The sequence below is a fragment of the Scardinius erythrophthalmus genome (assembly GCF_964197995.2).
Source record: "Scardinius erythrophthalmus genome assembly, chromosome: 6".
Classification (NCBI taxonomy): domain Eukaryota; kingdom Metazoa; phylum Chordata; class Actinopteri; order Cypriniformes; family Leuciscidae; genus Scardinius; species Scardinius erythrophthalmus.
Window position 1 is genome coordinate 552,501 of NC_138226.1, and position 14,960 is coordinate 567,460.

General features: G+C 41.3%; 2 protein-coding genes across 3 annotated transcripts in view; both read left to right on the forward strand.

Moving 5' to 3' along the window:
* Nucleotides 1–5,285, forward strand: part of LOC308692406 (protocadherin 8) — a gene marked incomplete at its 5' end in the record, with an annotated part of 6,627 nt that extends 1,342 nt beyond the window's left edge. The window contains 3 exons of the mRNA XM_081368376.1: nucleotides 1–1,061; nucleotides 1,580–1,775; nucleotides 3,817–5,285. The exon at nucleotides 1–1,061 is cut by the window's left edge and continues 1,342 nt beyond it. Coding sequence (XP_081224502.1) covers nucleotides 1–1,061; nucleotides 1,580–1,775; nucleotides 3,817–4,235 — 1,676 coding nt within the window. The 3' untranslated portion in view covers nucleotides 4,236–5,285. The remainder of the gene's footprint in view (nucleotides 1,062–1,579; nucleotides 1,776–3,816) is intronic.
* Nucleotides 5,286–7,373: 2,088 nt separating this feature from the next.
* Nucleotides 7,374–14,705, forward strand: cnmd (chondromodulin). 2 transcript variants are annotated; one of them, XM_081367774.1, is made up of 7 exons: nucleotides 7,374–7,444; nucleotides 7,538–7,678; nucleotides 8,994–9,095; nucleotides 9,177–9,251; nucleotides 12,488–12,641; nucleotides 12,962–13,104; nucleotides 13,591–14,705. In XM_081367774.1, the coding sequence occupies exons 1-7, from the start codon at nucleotides 7,412–7,414 to the stop codon at nucleotides 13,813–13,815; spliced, it is 873 nt and encodes a 290-aa protein (XP_081223900.1). In that variant the 5' UTR covers nucleotides 7,374–7,411; the 3' UTR covers nucleotides 13,816–14,705. The 2 variants fall into 2 exon arrangements, with proteins under 2 accessions (XP_081223900.1, XP_081223901.1); XM_081367775.1 differs by having other exon boundaries at nucleotides 13,594–14,705.
* Nucleotides 14,706–14,960: the final 255 nt, after the last annotated feature.

Sequence of the window (14,960 nt, forward strand, 5' to 3'; positions counted from 1 at the left end):
CTCATTACGTTATACGGCTTACCGACGTCAACGATAACGCGCCGGTATTCAGCGCTAAGATATACGAAGGTTTCATTGAGGAGAATCAACTTCCCGGAACGTACATCACAACGATTCTGGCCAGCGATCAGGACTCCGGGTTGAACGGGGAAATAACCTACGAGCTTTTCGACGCGGACACGAATACCGTTTCCCGGTTCGCCATCATGAATCAGGCGGGAAACGTGTATGCGCTGCAAAGCTTCAATCACGAGGTCATGCGGAGGCTGGATTTGCGCGTACACGCGAGCGACAGAGGATGGCCGCAACTTCACAACAACGCCGTTCTCGTTATCAATATAGTTGATCAGAACGACAACGCGCCGGTTATAACGCACCCAGCGCTTCTCAGTAACGGATCCGCGGAGATCGCGATGCCCAGAGACGCGCCGGTCGGGTACATCGTGACCCGAATCACCGCTAAAGACCCAGACTCCGGTCTGAACGCAGAACTCACTTATAAACTTTACGACGGAGGGGATTTCGGTTTCGCGATCGATCCGAATACGGGAGAAATATATATAAATCGCAAAATCGCTTACGATGAGTTCGACATGTGGAGAGTCGTAGTGACGGTTAACGATAACGGCCACCCGTCGCAGACCTCAACGGCCACCGTTCACTTCACTCTGACCGAGTCCGCGCCCGCGAACGGGAACTTCTACGACGAGAGAGAACAGGACGAGCCGGATCAGTGGACGCTTGTGTTGATCTCGGGCCTCACGAGCTCCTCGCTGCTGTTCCTGGCGGTTTTATCGTATATACTGTGTAAAAGTCGCAAAAACGTTCAGAAGCGACGCGCTGACCTCCCAGACTCAGTGGATGTTCCGTACTCGACTGACACCAACACCGTCTCCATCATCTCCAACCGGACCGCGAGTGTGTTCGACACACACACTCACACGCTTCACTCCGGCTCTCCAGAGAAACTCCACAACAGTGTTCAGGCGACCGGGGAAGTGTTCACCGACACCACACACACCTTCAAGAGCTCTTACAGGAGCGTGGCGGGGGACATAGATGTAAGTGTGTCTGTGTGTGTGTGTGTGTGTGTGTGTGTGTGTGTGTGTGTGTGTGTGTGTGTGTGTGTGTGTGTGTGTGTGAGAGAGTAAGAGTGAGAGAGAGAGAGAGAGAGAGAGAGAGAGTGAGAGAGAGAGAGTGAGAGTGAGAGAGAGAGAATGTGTGTGTGTGAGTGAGAGAGAGAGAGCAAGAGAGATAGAGAGTGTGTGTGTGTGTGTGTGTGTGTGTGTGTGTGTGTGTGTGTGTGTGTGTGTGTGTGTGTGTGAGAGAGAGAGAGAAATAGAGTGTGTGTGTGTGTGTGTGTGTGTGTGTGTGTGAGAGAGAGAGAGAGAGAGAGAGAGAGAGAGAGAGAGAGAGATAATATCTCAGAATAGATATGAACTATGAACTCAGAATTCCGGGACAAAATGTCCAAATTGTGAGATATAAACTCAGAATTCCGGGACAAAAAGTCCATATTGTGAGATATAAACTCAGAATTCCGGGACAAAAAGTCCAAATTGTGAGATTTTCTCCACAGGGATACTCCACTCTCCCGGGTTACGGCAGAGACAGTGCTCGCCCGGTCACGGTGTGGAAGGGAAACTCCATGATGACCATCGCGGTCCGAGATCCTCAGATCAGCGGGAAAGACAGTGGGAAAGGAGACAGTGACGTCAATGACAGTGATTCTGACATCAGTGAAGGACTCAAGAAGGACTACACCTCATATAAAGGTGAGAGCTCATCTGACACACACACATGCATGCTCTTATTTAAAAAATAAACACACACATGCACATATACAGTATATACACTCAAACCAAAACTCACTCACACACACACCTTCAACATGTCTCACGTTATCTCAGTTTATTCGCTATAGTTTAGAGAACGGTAATGAAATATGAGCAGAACTCAGCTGATATTTGACTGGTTTTGTCCGTCCTTCTGTTAGACTGTCTCACACATGAATTATGTTGAATATCTGTCAGCTGTTAAATTTAACTACACAATTAGATAATACCAGTTTAGCTCAACCAATCACCAAGCAATGCTTCATTGTGTTCAGTCTGTGTGTAAAAAGAGCATTAGCAATTAAAGAAAACACACTTCAGCAAAACATGATCAGCTCAAAGTGTCCCAATCAGTTTTGCTCCCAAATGTCACTGGTAGTCTCTGGATGAAGAATATCTGGGTGTAATATCTCACAGTTTACTTTATTCTGCTCTCCTCACTCACAGAAATGAACTATAGTGTCCTGATCACACTAGTGAAACTATATCAATAATGATATCCGGTGTGTGAGTAATCTTTGGTGTGACTGTATAGAAGGCACTTATCTTGATCATGATGAGTTGACGAGGTGTCGTGTGGATTAGTCAGGCAAACCTTGAGTCGGCTTGCAGTTACAGTACAGAGATGCTCAGATTAACGAGACGTTGATTAGATCGGTTCATGTCAAGGTCAGTTTGTTTCTAGTGCAACCTTGTTAAACGCTGGGAAACTGATAGAGCTGAAGAGTGTGTGTTAATGCTGCGTCACACACACCTGAGCGGACGGAGACTCTGATGGCACAGGTGTATGCAAGCTTATTTCTGCCCCTCAATAACAATAAACAAATACAGTAATTGCACATTTTTATCTCATAATTCTGACCTTTTTTTCTCAGAATACACATTTACATCTCGCAACTTACATCTGAGTCTGAATTTGCATCTCACAAATTTAACATTTTTCACAGAATTCTGAGTTTACGTCTCCCAGTTCTACTTGGACTTCACCTGACGACATCTTCTCCAGGCCGAAAGACCAAATTAAATATTGTAGTAAAAAAATGTTTTTCTCTTCTGTCAAAATAACACATTTTGGCCTTAGATGTCACACACAACCTTACAAATACACATATTTCACTGCCCAGTGAACACTAGTGAGATCAGTTCATAACACTGTAACAAAAACCTCTTATTGGGAATCAGGAATGATTTTACAGCTCAATGTCTATTACAGTATAAAACATAAATGAAAGAGTGCAGATACAGTAAAAGACAACAATGAGCTTTAGGAAAAATTAATTTTCATTACACTACCGTCAAATGATCTTACAGTAGATGAAAAGCACTACAGAAGAATAGTTCAAATACCAAAGATGAACTCACATTATGCAACAAAATACAGTAAACTATCAATTACAGTACAGTAAATAAATGTGCTGCACACATTACAGTTTCTTAAAGTCTTCATAAAGTAAAAATTCTGAGATATAAACTCGGAATTCCAGGACAAAAAGTAAAAATTGTGAGATATAAACTCAGAATTCCGAAACATAAAGTAAAAATTCTGAGATTTAAACTCAGAATTCCGGGATAAAAAGTCCAAAATTTTGAGATATAAAATCATATTTCTGGGAAAAAGTCCAAATTGTGAGAATTGTATCAATTCCATTTTTGTGGAAGCTCATTTCCTCCACTGAATAAATAAATAAAATGGGTAATTAAAAAGTACATATTGTTAACATCTCACAATTCTGACCTTTTCCCCATAATCCTGAGGATATATCTTATATAATATATAATATAATAATATTATACAATATTTAAACTCAATTCTGAGAAAAGTTGAGAAAAAAACTAAAACTGACTGTATTGTCTTCTGTAGAGCTGCTTCTGAATGTGCCTCATAACTGATGTTTGCATCACTGATTCTGTTATTCTCCTGTTCATCCCTGTAAAGTTTGGATAAATGTGTGGTAATCAGTGCCGAACGGTGTTTTCCCAGGTCTGTGGGCCTGTACCAGTGAATGCAGGATCCTGGGCCACTCGGACCGGTGCTGGAGCCCGTCGGTCAGCAGAACCAGCGGGAACATTAGACACCTCTCGACCTTCACGAGGACCCGGAGCTCGGACACACACACGCCCAGGAGCTCGGACACACACACGCCCAGGAGCGTGGCCTTACACAGCCTCACAGAAGACCAGCAGAGTCAGTGCGATTACATACACATCTGCTCTCCACAGTCTCAGAGACAGAGACGAGACACTGAGGACACACACCTGTTCACACACACACACTCCACCAAACCCATCACACACACAGATTCACAGTCTCAGAGGAGACGAGACACTGAGGACACACACACACACTCCACCAAACCCATCAACACACAAAGTCCCGCCAGATTCACAGACTCAGTCTGAGACAGAACCTCATCCTCATGACAAAAAGTCAAAATAGCAAAAAAAGGCAAAAAAAGTCTAGATTGAAAGATATAAACTCAGAATTCCGGGACAAAAAGTAAAAATTCTCAGATATAAACTCAGAATTCCGGGACAAAAAGTTAAAATTCTCAGATATAAACTCAGATTTCCAGGACAAAAAGTAAAAATTCTCAGATATAAACTCAGAATTCCAGGACAAAAAGTCAAAATTCTGAGATATAAACTCAGAATTCTGGGACAAAAAGTCAAAATTTTGAGATATAAACTCATAATTCGGGGCAAAAAGTCCAGATTGTGAGATATAAACTCAGAAATCTGGGGCAAAAAGTAAAAATTCCGAGATATAAACTCATAATTCCGGGACATAAAATTTAAATTCTGAGATATAAAATCACAATTCCGGGACAAGAAGTCCAAATTCTGAGATATAAACTCATAATTCCAGGACATAAAATTAAAATTCTGAGATATAAAATCACAATTCCGGGACAAGAAGTCCAAATTCTGAGATATAAACTCATAATTCCAGGACATAAAATTAAAATTCTGAGATATAAACTCAGAATTCCGGGACAAAAAGTAAAAATTCTGCGATATAAACTCAGAATTCTGGGACAAAAAGTAAAAATTCCGAGATATAAACTCAGAATTCATGGACAAAAAGTAAAAGTTCCAAGATATAAACTCATAATTCCGGGACAAAAACGAAAAATTCTGAGATATAAACTCATAATTCCGGGACATAAAATTAAAATTCTGAGATATAAATTCAGAATTCCGGGACATAAAATTAAAATTCTGAGATATAAACTCACAATTCCGGGACAAAAAGTAAATATTCCGAGATATAAACTCACAATTCAGGGACAAAAAGTCCAAATTCCAAGATATAAACTCACAATTCCGGGACATAAAATTAAAATTCTGAGATGTAAACTCAGAATTCCAGGACAAAAAGTAAAAATTCCGAGGTATAAACTCAGAATTCCGGGACAAAAAAATAAAAATTCCGAGATATAAACTCAGAATTCCGGAACAAAAAATTTAAATTCTGAGATATAAACTCAGAATTCCGGGACAAAACATAAAAATTCCGAGATATAAACTTAGAATTCCGGAACAAAAAGTAAAAATTCTGAGATGTAAACTCAGAATTCCGGGACAAAAAATAACAATTCCGAGATATAAACTCAGAATTCTGTGATGAAAAGTCCAATTACCTAGATATAAACTACGGGACAAAAAGTAAAAATTCTGAGATATAAACTCAAAGTCCAAATTGCTGTACATACTTTATCTTTGACTGCATTGATGTTTTGTACATAAAAATATATATATTTTTAACAATATTACCTGTTTTTTCTCATGGCATGTTTTGGATGATTATAATGTGATTGTGTTCGTCACTTTGGTCGCACTGTAACACATGAAATGTCATTTTTTTAAAGCTGCAAATGTTAGCACTTTTATAACATTTACTTACACCAATTGTTTCTTTCTAAGAAATTAAAAAACATGATGAATAAAATAAGTTATGATCAAATCTACAGTGTTTTGTATCCTTGATGAAACCAGTGAAAATATTTATGATCTTATAAACCTTTTGATCTGAACTATTAATTTGTTCTTCCTCATTGTTTTCCAGCACAAATATCTAAACATTCTTAAATCAAGATACATTTACTGGAGAAGAAGCAATGACTGAAGATATTAAGTTTGTTTTCTAAAAAACTGCATCAAAATGAAGTGAGTTTGTGCTTAAAACAAGAACAAATATCAGCCAATGGAGTAAAATAATCGCAATTCAAAGGGAAAACAAGTTTTTCTGACAAAAATGCTGATGAAGAATATAATATTTTGCATAGAATGCGCACAATTCAGTTTTGTCATACATTTTCAAATGGCATTATATTAAAAAAGTTAGAAGTCAAAGTATCATCACATGTTTCTCCAGATGAATGTCCAGAATGAGCTGAAATCCAGACGAAGATCAAATATAAGAGATTTAATTTGTGTCATGTTTCCATCATTTGATGATATGATATAATACTTTATTATCAGACTGATATTTTCAGACTTCAGTATCTATGTGTACAACAATCAACATCCAATAAACATCGACGTACACTTAATCCACATGAAACAACTGAATCTCACACATCATTATTCTAACATGTGAAATAGTCATGAGAATGACTTCTGATGGCGAGTGCACATACAGGTGAGACTCTAAAAAAACGTTAAAAAAATTAATATCGTGCAAAAGCTTACAGCTTATGAAAACTCCAAATTCAAAATCTCAGAAAATTTTAATATGACATGAAATCAGTAAAAAAAAAAAAATTAAATACAGAAATGGCCCTCATAATCATGCATATGTATATAGTTATATATACTAAATATATTAGTTTCACCTTTTAATTTGAATTACTGAAATACATGAACTTTTGCACGATATTCAAATTTTCCGAGTTTCACCTGTAAATGAGCTCAGATCTAACCCTAAAACAGGGATATTATTTGCCTTTGCTGAGTTGACATAAAAAATGTCCTTTCAAAAGCCTCCCGTGATTTTACAGTGAATTCCAGTCAAACGGATGGAAATAAAGAATCTGTGTGTAACCATGAGCACATCTTTACCGTGGACTATTTGTTCTTCTTGATGTGCAGCAAATTGTTCTGTGTTTGGGTTTAATCTGCATATAGTCATAAGGGGAATTCTGTAACACTGCTATATTTCAGGTATACATTTTTAATATTCTGCATTAATCAGTTTACTACATTTCTATTCATGGGAATGAGCGGATGTGATCTGCACATCAATGAGATCAGATCTAACTGGTAAAACTGGAGCACATTCCTTAACTTTGCTGAAAGCGTCTTACAGTAAAACTAATAGAGTGAATTCTGGCCTGCTTTTGCCTGTCAATTTACATGAGTTCATTTCAAACGCGCATGAATGGCCTAAACCGTGCATCTCAGTCCAATGTTTTCTCAAGCCACAGGACGTCCCAGGAGAGGAATTCCAGTCTTGAGTTTCTCCGGGATCTTGTTTATTTTCCCTGAATTTTTCTTCTCTCTCACCTAGATGACAGAAACTCGAGAGAAGCTGCAGAAAGTCACAAGGCTTTGCTTTCAGTAGACGCCAGAACACCATGGAGGAAACACCAGGAAAAGCTCCCGTCGAGGTAAACGACGTTCCCTTTATCTTTAAACATGGCATTTCTTCACATTATAACTCTATTATACTTCATGTTTGTGTATATGTGTGTGTTTATCAGGCTTACAGTGACGTGAGCCTGAAGCCTGGAGGGTTCACGCGTCTCAGGAGGACGCTGGTCTTCGTCTTCATCGCAGGAGCCGCTCTTCTGCTGTTCGGAGGCGTTGGAGCTTTTTACCTGTGGAAAGTCACGGAAAAAGAAGTAGGTAGAAAAACCTACACTAGTAAAGCAGTCTAAAGTATTTTAGCTTAAAATAAGTGCAACTGTTGTGCAATATAATGCACAAAAATACCACTTTTGCGAGTGTCAAATTCTGCACTATAAAAAAATTGAAGTTTGAAGGCAAACGAAAGCAGAACCCGATGAAGGAAACCATGGACAGATTTTGCTGTTGAAACGAAGATGCTGCTGTGTGACCATGAACACATTTTTACCCTGGACTATTTGTTCTTCATGATGTGCAGCAAATTGTTCTGTGTTTTGGGTTTAATTTGCATGCAGTCGAGTGGGGGATTCTGTAACACTGCTGTATTTTAATATTCCACGCTCCAGCATTTGCCCAGTGTTCTCTCGAACGGCATCCTGAAGCAAAAGTGCAGACGTGTAGATGTTTGAAGCACACATGCAGTGAGTCTGAGCCTGAAGTGGAAATATTTAAATGCAGTTTGTCTCAGGAAAGTGTCAGGAATGATCAATAGAGGGCATTGATTTCAGGCACCTCTGGAATCTGGCAAACAGAGAGGTGTGTGTGTGCTGGGTTATAATCACGCAGTGTGAACAGTGCAAACACACCAGCGGCCGAGAAACACACACGACCAGTCAGACGACCAGCAAAACAAATAATACATTACGTTTTATACGGATGATAGCAGTGGTTCTCTAAAACTGTTTAATGGACAAAAGAAAGCATGTCACACAATAAATGCATTATTATAGTTAATATTATATATTTAGCTGTTTAATTGTATATATTTAATAAATAATACACACAATTTGGAACTTGGAAGCGTTTCCTTTTCCCTTTGACAACTACTCAGTTAATAATGTTGGGTTAAAAATAACCCAACGAGAGTAACCCAACTATGGGGGGGTGGGGGTGGGGGGGGATATAGCAGCTTCCCAATGCATTGGGTTAAATGCCAGTTGGGTTAAAAGTAACCCAACAGTTAAGTTAACTATTTATTTTTATTCATGACATTATTTTAATAAATAAAATACACTGTTTTCAAATACAGATTGTTTATTTGTATAAAACAATAAATATGTCTCAACAAATATATGTTTTAATTAAAAAAACTAATTATTGGGGAGTCTATGTAAATATACATAATTGTGTACATAAATTCAAAATACGCAAGTGTACATACAACATACACGTATTTAACCCAACAGCTGGGTTATTTCTAGAAATGACCCAACATTTTTTGAAAATGACCCAACACAGTGACCCAACATGTGTAACCCAACAGTGTTTTACTGTGGAGAATGAGTGAGTTTAGTCTGATGGTGTCCACAGGCGATCAGCGCTCACTACAGCAGGAACATCGATATAGAGATGACCGAAGATTACTCTGATGCTGGAGATGCCAAAACTGTGGAAGTTCGAGACTTTAAAGCTGTGAGTAGCGGATAATAAACCTGTTCGTCGTATTCCAGAGCTATTCTCCAAATGACAGCATTATTCCGGCCTCGTTCACAGGGCATTACAGCGGTCAAGTTTCCTGGAAAAGAGAAGTGTTACATCAAATCACAAGTCAGATCTGAACTTTCTGAGGTGAGAACTGCCATTATCACCATTATGTGCCCGATTTATCACTCTACCAGGATCATTCATTAACTGTAAAAGCCATCCGTTGCTCTGCATATTTTCTGGCTATTTTGACAGTATCAAGTGTATTTCACTTTGATGAAATATGAATGAAATTAATGTCTAAAAATAGTCCTGCAGAAATGAATCTACATGTTCATCATGTTTCATGAATCAAAAGCTACATGAATAAATAAGATACCTGATTAAATAAAGATGAAACCTTTATCGAGCTAAATGAAAGGTAATTATCTGTAGTTCTGGCTGGAAATAAACAGCTGAAGTGTGTGATTCGCTGTCTGTCAAACAGGTAGTCCTCATTGGTTGAGCCGATGCTTTTATGTCAGGATCACACAAGGGACGATAACTATAACGATAACTATTAGCGTCCACACCAACACAACAATATAGTTCTGTTTATTCTGAGACAGGGTTAGCTGCAGGTCGGAGTAATGGGCGTAAACAATGCCATAACCCCGCCCACACCCTGACAGGCAGCTTTCACAACCAATTGCAAAGACCTTTTAGCACACACCCTACCTTTCAGACACGCCCACTAACTCTTGACACGCCCCTACCTTTCAGACACGCCCACTAACTCTTAAAACGCCCCTACCTTTCAGACACGCCCACTAACTCTTGACACGCCCCACCTTTCAGACATGCCCACTAACTCTTGACACGCCCCTACCTTTCAGACACGCCCACTAACGTTCAACAGGCCCCCTACCTTTCAGACACGCCCACTAACGTTCAACATGCCCCCTACCTTTCAAACACGCCCACTAACTCTTAAAACGCCCCTACCTTTCAGACACGCCCACTAATGTTCAACAGGCCCCCTACCTTTCAGACATGCCCACTAACTCTTGACACGCCCCTACATTTCAGACACGCCCACTAACTCTTGAAATGCCCCACCTTTCAGACATGCCCACTAACTCTTGACACGCCCCTACCTTTCAGACACGCCCACTAACTCTTAAAACGCCCCTACCTTTCAGACACGCCCACTAACTCTTGACACGCCCCACCTTTCAGACATGCCCACTAACTCTTCACACGCCCCTACCTTTCAGACACGCCCACTAACGTTCAACAGGCCCCCTACCTTTCAGACACGCCCACTAACGTTCAACATGCCCCCTACCTTTCAAACACGCCCACTAACTCTTAAAACGCCCCTACCTTTCAGACACGCCCACTAATGTTCAACAGGCCCCCTACCTTTCAGACATGCCCACTAACTCTTGACACGCCCCTACATTTCAGACACGCCCACTAACTCTTGACATGCCCCACCTTTCAGACATGCCCACTAACTCTTGACACGCCCCTACCTTTCAGACACGCCCACTAACTCTTAAAACGCCCCTCCCTTTCAGACACGCCCACTAACTCTTGAACGCCCCACCTTTCAGACATGCCCACTAACTCTTCACACGCCCCTACCTTTCAGACACGCCCACTAACGTTCAACAGGCCCCCTACCTTTCAGACACGCCCACTAACGTTCAACATGCCCCCTACCTTTCAAACACGCCCACTAACTCTTGACACGCCCCTACCTTTCAAACACGCCCACTAACTCTTGACACGCCCCTACCTTTCAGACACGCCCACTAACGTTCAACATGCCCCCTACCTTTCAAACACGCCCACTAACTCTTAAAACGCCCCTACCTTTCAGACACGCCCACTAACGTTCAACAGGCCCCCTACCTTTCAGACATGCCCACTAACTCTTGACACGCCCCTACATTTCAGGCACGCCCACTACCTTTTGACACGGCCACTATCTTTCAGCACGCACGGCCCCTACTTTTCCCAATCGCAAAGACCTTTTAGCACGCCCCCTACCTTTCAGACACGCCCACTTACCCTTTTAGCATGCCCCCTACCTTTCAGACACGCCCACTAACATGCAACAGGCCCCTACCTTTCAGACACACCCACTAACTCTTGACACGCCCCCTACCTTTCAGACACGCCCACTAACTCTTGACACGCCCCCTATCTTTCAGACACGCCCACTAACGTGCAACAGGCCACTACCTTTCAGACACACCCACTAACTCTTGACACGCCCTCTACCTTTCAGACACGCCCACTAACTCTTGACACACCTCCTATCTTTCAGACACGCCCACTAACATGCAACAGGCCTCTACCTTTCAGACACGCCCACTAACTCTTGACACGCCCACTAACGTTCAACAGGCCCCCTACCTTTCAAACACGCCCACTAACTCTTGACACGCCCACTATCTTTCAGGCACGCCCACTACCTTTAGAAACACCCACTAACTTTCGACACGCCCACTATCTTTCAAGCACGCCCACTACCTTTTGACACGGCCACTACCTTTCCCCTACTTTTCCCAATCGCAAAGACCTTTTAGCACGCCCCCTACCTTTCAGACACGCCCACTAACCCTTTTAGCATGCCCCCTACCTTTCAGACATGCCCACTAACGTGCAACAGGCCCCTACCTTTCAGACACATCCACTAACTCTTGACCCGCCCCCTACCTTTCAGACACGCCCACTAACTCTTGACACGACCCCTATCTTTCAGACACGCCCACTAACATGCAACAGGCCTCTACCTTTCAGACACGCCCACTAACTCTTGACACGCCCCTACCTTTCAGACACGCCCACTAACGTTCAACAGGCCCCCTACCTTTCAAACACGCCCACTAACTCTTGACACGCCCACTATCTTTCAGGCACGCCCACTACCTTTAGAAACACCCACTAACTTTTGACACGCCCACTATCTTTCAAGCACGCCCACTAACTTTCGACACGCCCACTATCTTTCAAGCACGCCCACTAACTTTCGACATGCCCACTACCTTTCAAACACGCCCACTAACTCTTGACACGCCCACTATCTTTCAGGCACGCCCACTACCTTTAGAAACACCCACTAACTTTTGACACGCCCACTATCTTTCAAGCACGCCCACTAACTTTCGACATGCCCACTATCTTTCAAGCACGCCCACTAACTTTCGACATGCCCACTACTTTTCAGGCACGCCCACTACCTTTCCGGCTCAAGCAGGATGGAATCTGATTGCAAACACAAATTTATATAATTTATACATATATACCTTTAAGCCAGGAAGAGGCAGAAGTTCTAGTATTCAGAGTATTCAGTGTTCAATCATCGGTTATGTTTTAATTTCCAATAGGAGGAAGACAATGTTGCAGTGAAATCTGACGTGGTGTCTCTGGTTTGGATTGCGTCTGATGAGCCGCTGAAGGACAGCAGTTTTCTGAGCCCTGAAATACTGAGATTCTGTGGAGATCTTCCCATTTACTGGCATCATCCTGCAAACTCCAGAGGTACTTCATATTTCTGCTAAATAAACCTGCAACACATGAAGAGCAATGATAAATGTCAAGATAATTCTCTGATTGAAGTATTAATCTTTATATTGTACAATTAATAGTTTAGTATGAGCAATGAGCCACTCAAAGCACATAAACATGTTTTCAGATACAAATACATTGATCCCAGTGGGATATTTCAGGCAAATCAGAAGCACTGAACGCAGCTACTCGGTGACCGTGGCATTAGTGCATGACGTCATTACCATCTACAGCTTAGAAATGTCTCTCTCTTTAATGCTGCTTATCTTTATTCTCGGTCTGGGTTTCTGAAGCGCTGAGGAAGAGGAGAAGTGTGACGCGAGTGAGACGACAGAATACAGGAGGACCAAACCGGCAACAAACGAGACGTCGAAACTCCACAAGTTCAGTCAGAGAGGACGAACGGCCCGAGTATAACCCGGAGAACCCTTATCACGTGAGCAGTGCCTTCATTATTAATCATTTCAACACTGATAATAATCATAAATGTTTCTTGATCATCAAATCCTCATATTAGAGTGATTTCTGAAGGATCATGTGACACTGAAGACTGGAGTAATGATGCTGAACATTCAGCTTTGATCACAGGAATAAATTACACTTTACTGTATATTCACATAGAGAACAGATGATTTACACTAGAATAATATTTCACTGTTTTACTGTATTTTTGATCAAATAAATGCAGCTGTGGTGAGCAGAAAAGACTCTTTCAGAAACATTAAAAAAGTTGTACCGACCTCAAACCTGAAAGATGGCGTACCGTATGTACAATAGGTCCGAATTAGAACCCGGGCCACTTAACAAAACTGCAACACAAGACGAACACATCAGTCTTAGAAGGAAGCACTATGTTTTTAAATGTACGCTGCGAGTGAATCAGAATTGGACTCGCTCACCATGGATGTCCTCTCCTCTCCAGCAGAGTCAGGAGGGTTCTGAAGGCCACATGGTGTTCGACCCCATGCTGGACCACAATGGGATCTGCTGTACCGAATGCCACCGCAGTCACACACACTGCCAGCGTGTGTGTGAGCCACACGGAGGCTACTGGCCCTGGCCCTATAACTACCACGGGTGCCGGCCGGTGTGCCGGGTCATCATGCCGTGCCGGTGGTGGGCCGCTCGCGTCATTGGCCTCGTGTGATCCTCCAGATGAGCTCTGACCAGACGGCTTCAACAGAAGAACCCAGCAAGCAACACACAGCAAACAAAAAAAAAAAAATTTTCTGACTCAGTATTTTTGTCTTGTTTCCAGTCCAAATATCTACAAAATCTTAAATCAAGATGCATTTACTAGAGAATGCCATTAGACATTATGTCTACTTTTCTGGGGCGGAAAATCTTAATGAAGTGAGTTTTAAAACAAGCTAAACGATCTGCCAATGCGGGAAGAACAATAATCTTGTTTTCAATTTGAATTAGGATTATTTTTCTGACCCCATGGGCAGATAATTGTTCTTGTTTTAAGCAAAAGCTCACTTCATTTAGATTTTTCCCCAGATAACAAGACATAATTTTACTACTTTAGTAAATCCATCTTGAATTTTTAGTTATTTGGACTGGAAACAAGACAAAAATACTGAGTAAGAAAAACATGTTTTGCAGTGTATCCGTCATCTCACCGTCTGTGTTAACTATAGACCCGATATAGTCCGGCTGTGAGGAACACGCTTCCAGACAAAATAACCTTGAATTTGGTTTCATGTCGTTTTTGCCAGAATATCTTGCGAGATATTCTATCATGTAAGCGAAGTAAACAGTGATTACAAGGTGTTTGGTTTCATTTCTTCACTCATTTCTTTATCTAACTGATGACTAGTGTATTCTTGGGATGGTTTAGACGTCTATTAAAGCCCAAATGTTGCCTTGTTTTAGTCTAGACTGAGTTTGGACGCTTTCAGACGTCTTTTAAACACAACATTGCTTGCTGGGAATCGACTCAAAGCTCCAATGTAATCAACAAATGTCAGACTTCGATGTGTTTTGATATACAAATAAACATCTAACTATAGCACTAGCTGAGAATATGCAGTTTTGAATAATAGTGTTTTTAGGACTATCAGACGATGTTCTTGAATGATGAACACTTCACAAGAAACCCTTGACCCTTGTGACTGTTTTTTTGGGTCAGGTTTACTAAAACATTTTTAGATCTGTTAACATTAGTTAATGCACTATGAACTAAAATGAACATATTAAAGGTGACATCATGAAAATCTGAGTTTCTCCGTGTTTAAGTGCTATAATGGGTCTACGGTGCTTCTGCCAACCCAGAAAACATGATTAGAC

Coding starts and splice junctions, on each gene's coding strand:
- cnmd (XM_081367774.1), top strand. CDS start 7,412: ATGGAGGAAACACCAGGAAAAGCTCCCGTCGAG. Junction 9,252..12,487: donor TCAGATCTGAACTTTCTGAG/GTGAGAACTGCC, acceptor AATTTCCAATAG/GAGGAAGACAATGTTGCAGT. Junction 13,105..13,590: donor ACCCGGAGAACCCTTATCAC/GTGAGCAGTGCC, acceptor TCTCCTCTCCAG/CAGAGTCAGGAGGGTTCTGA.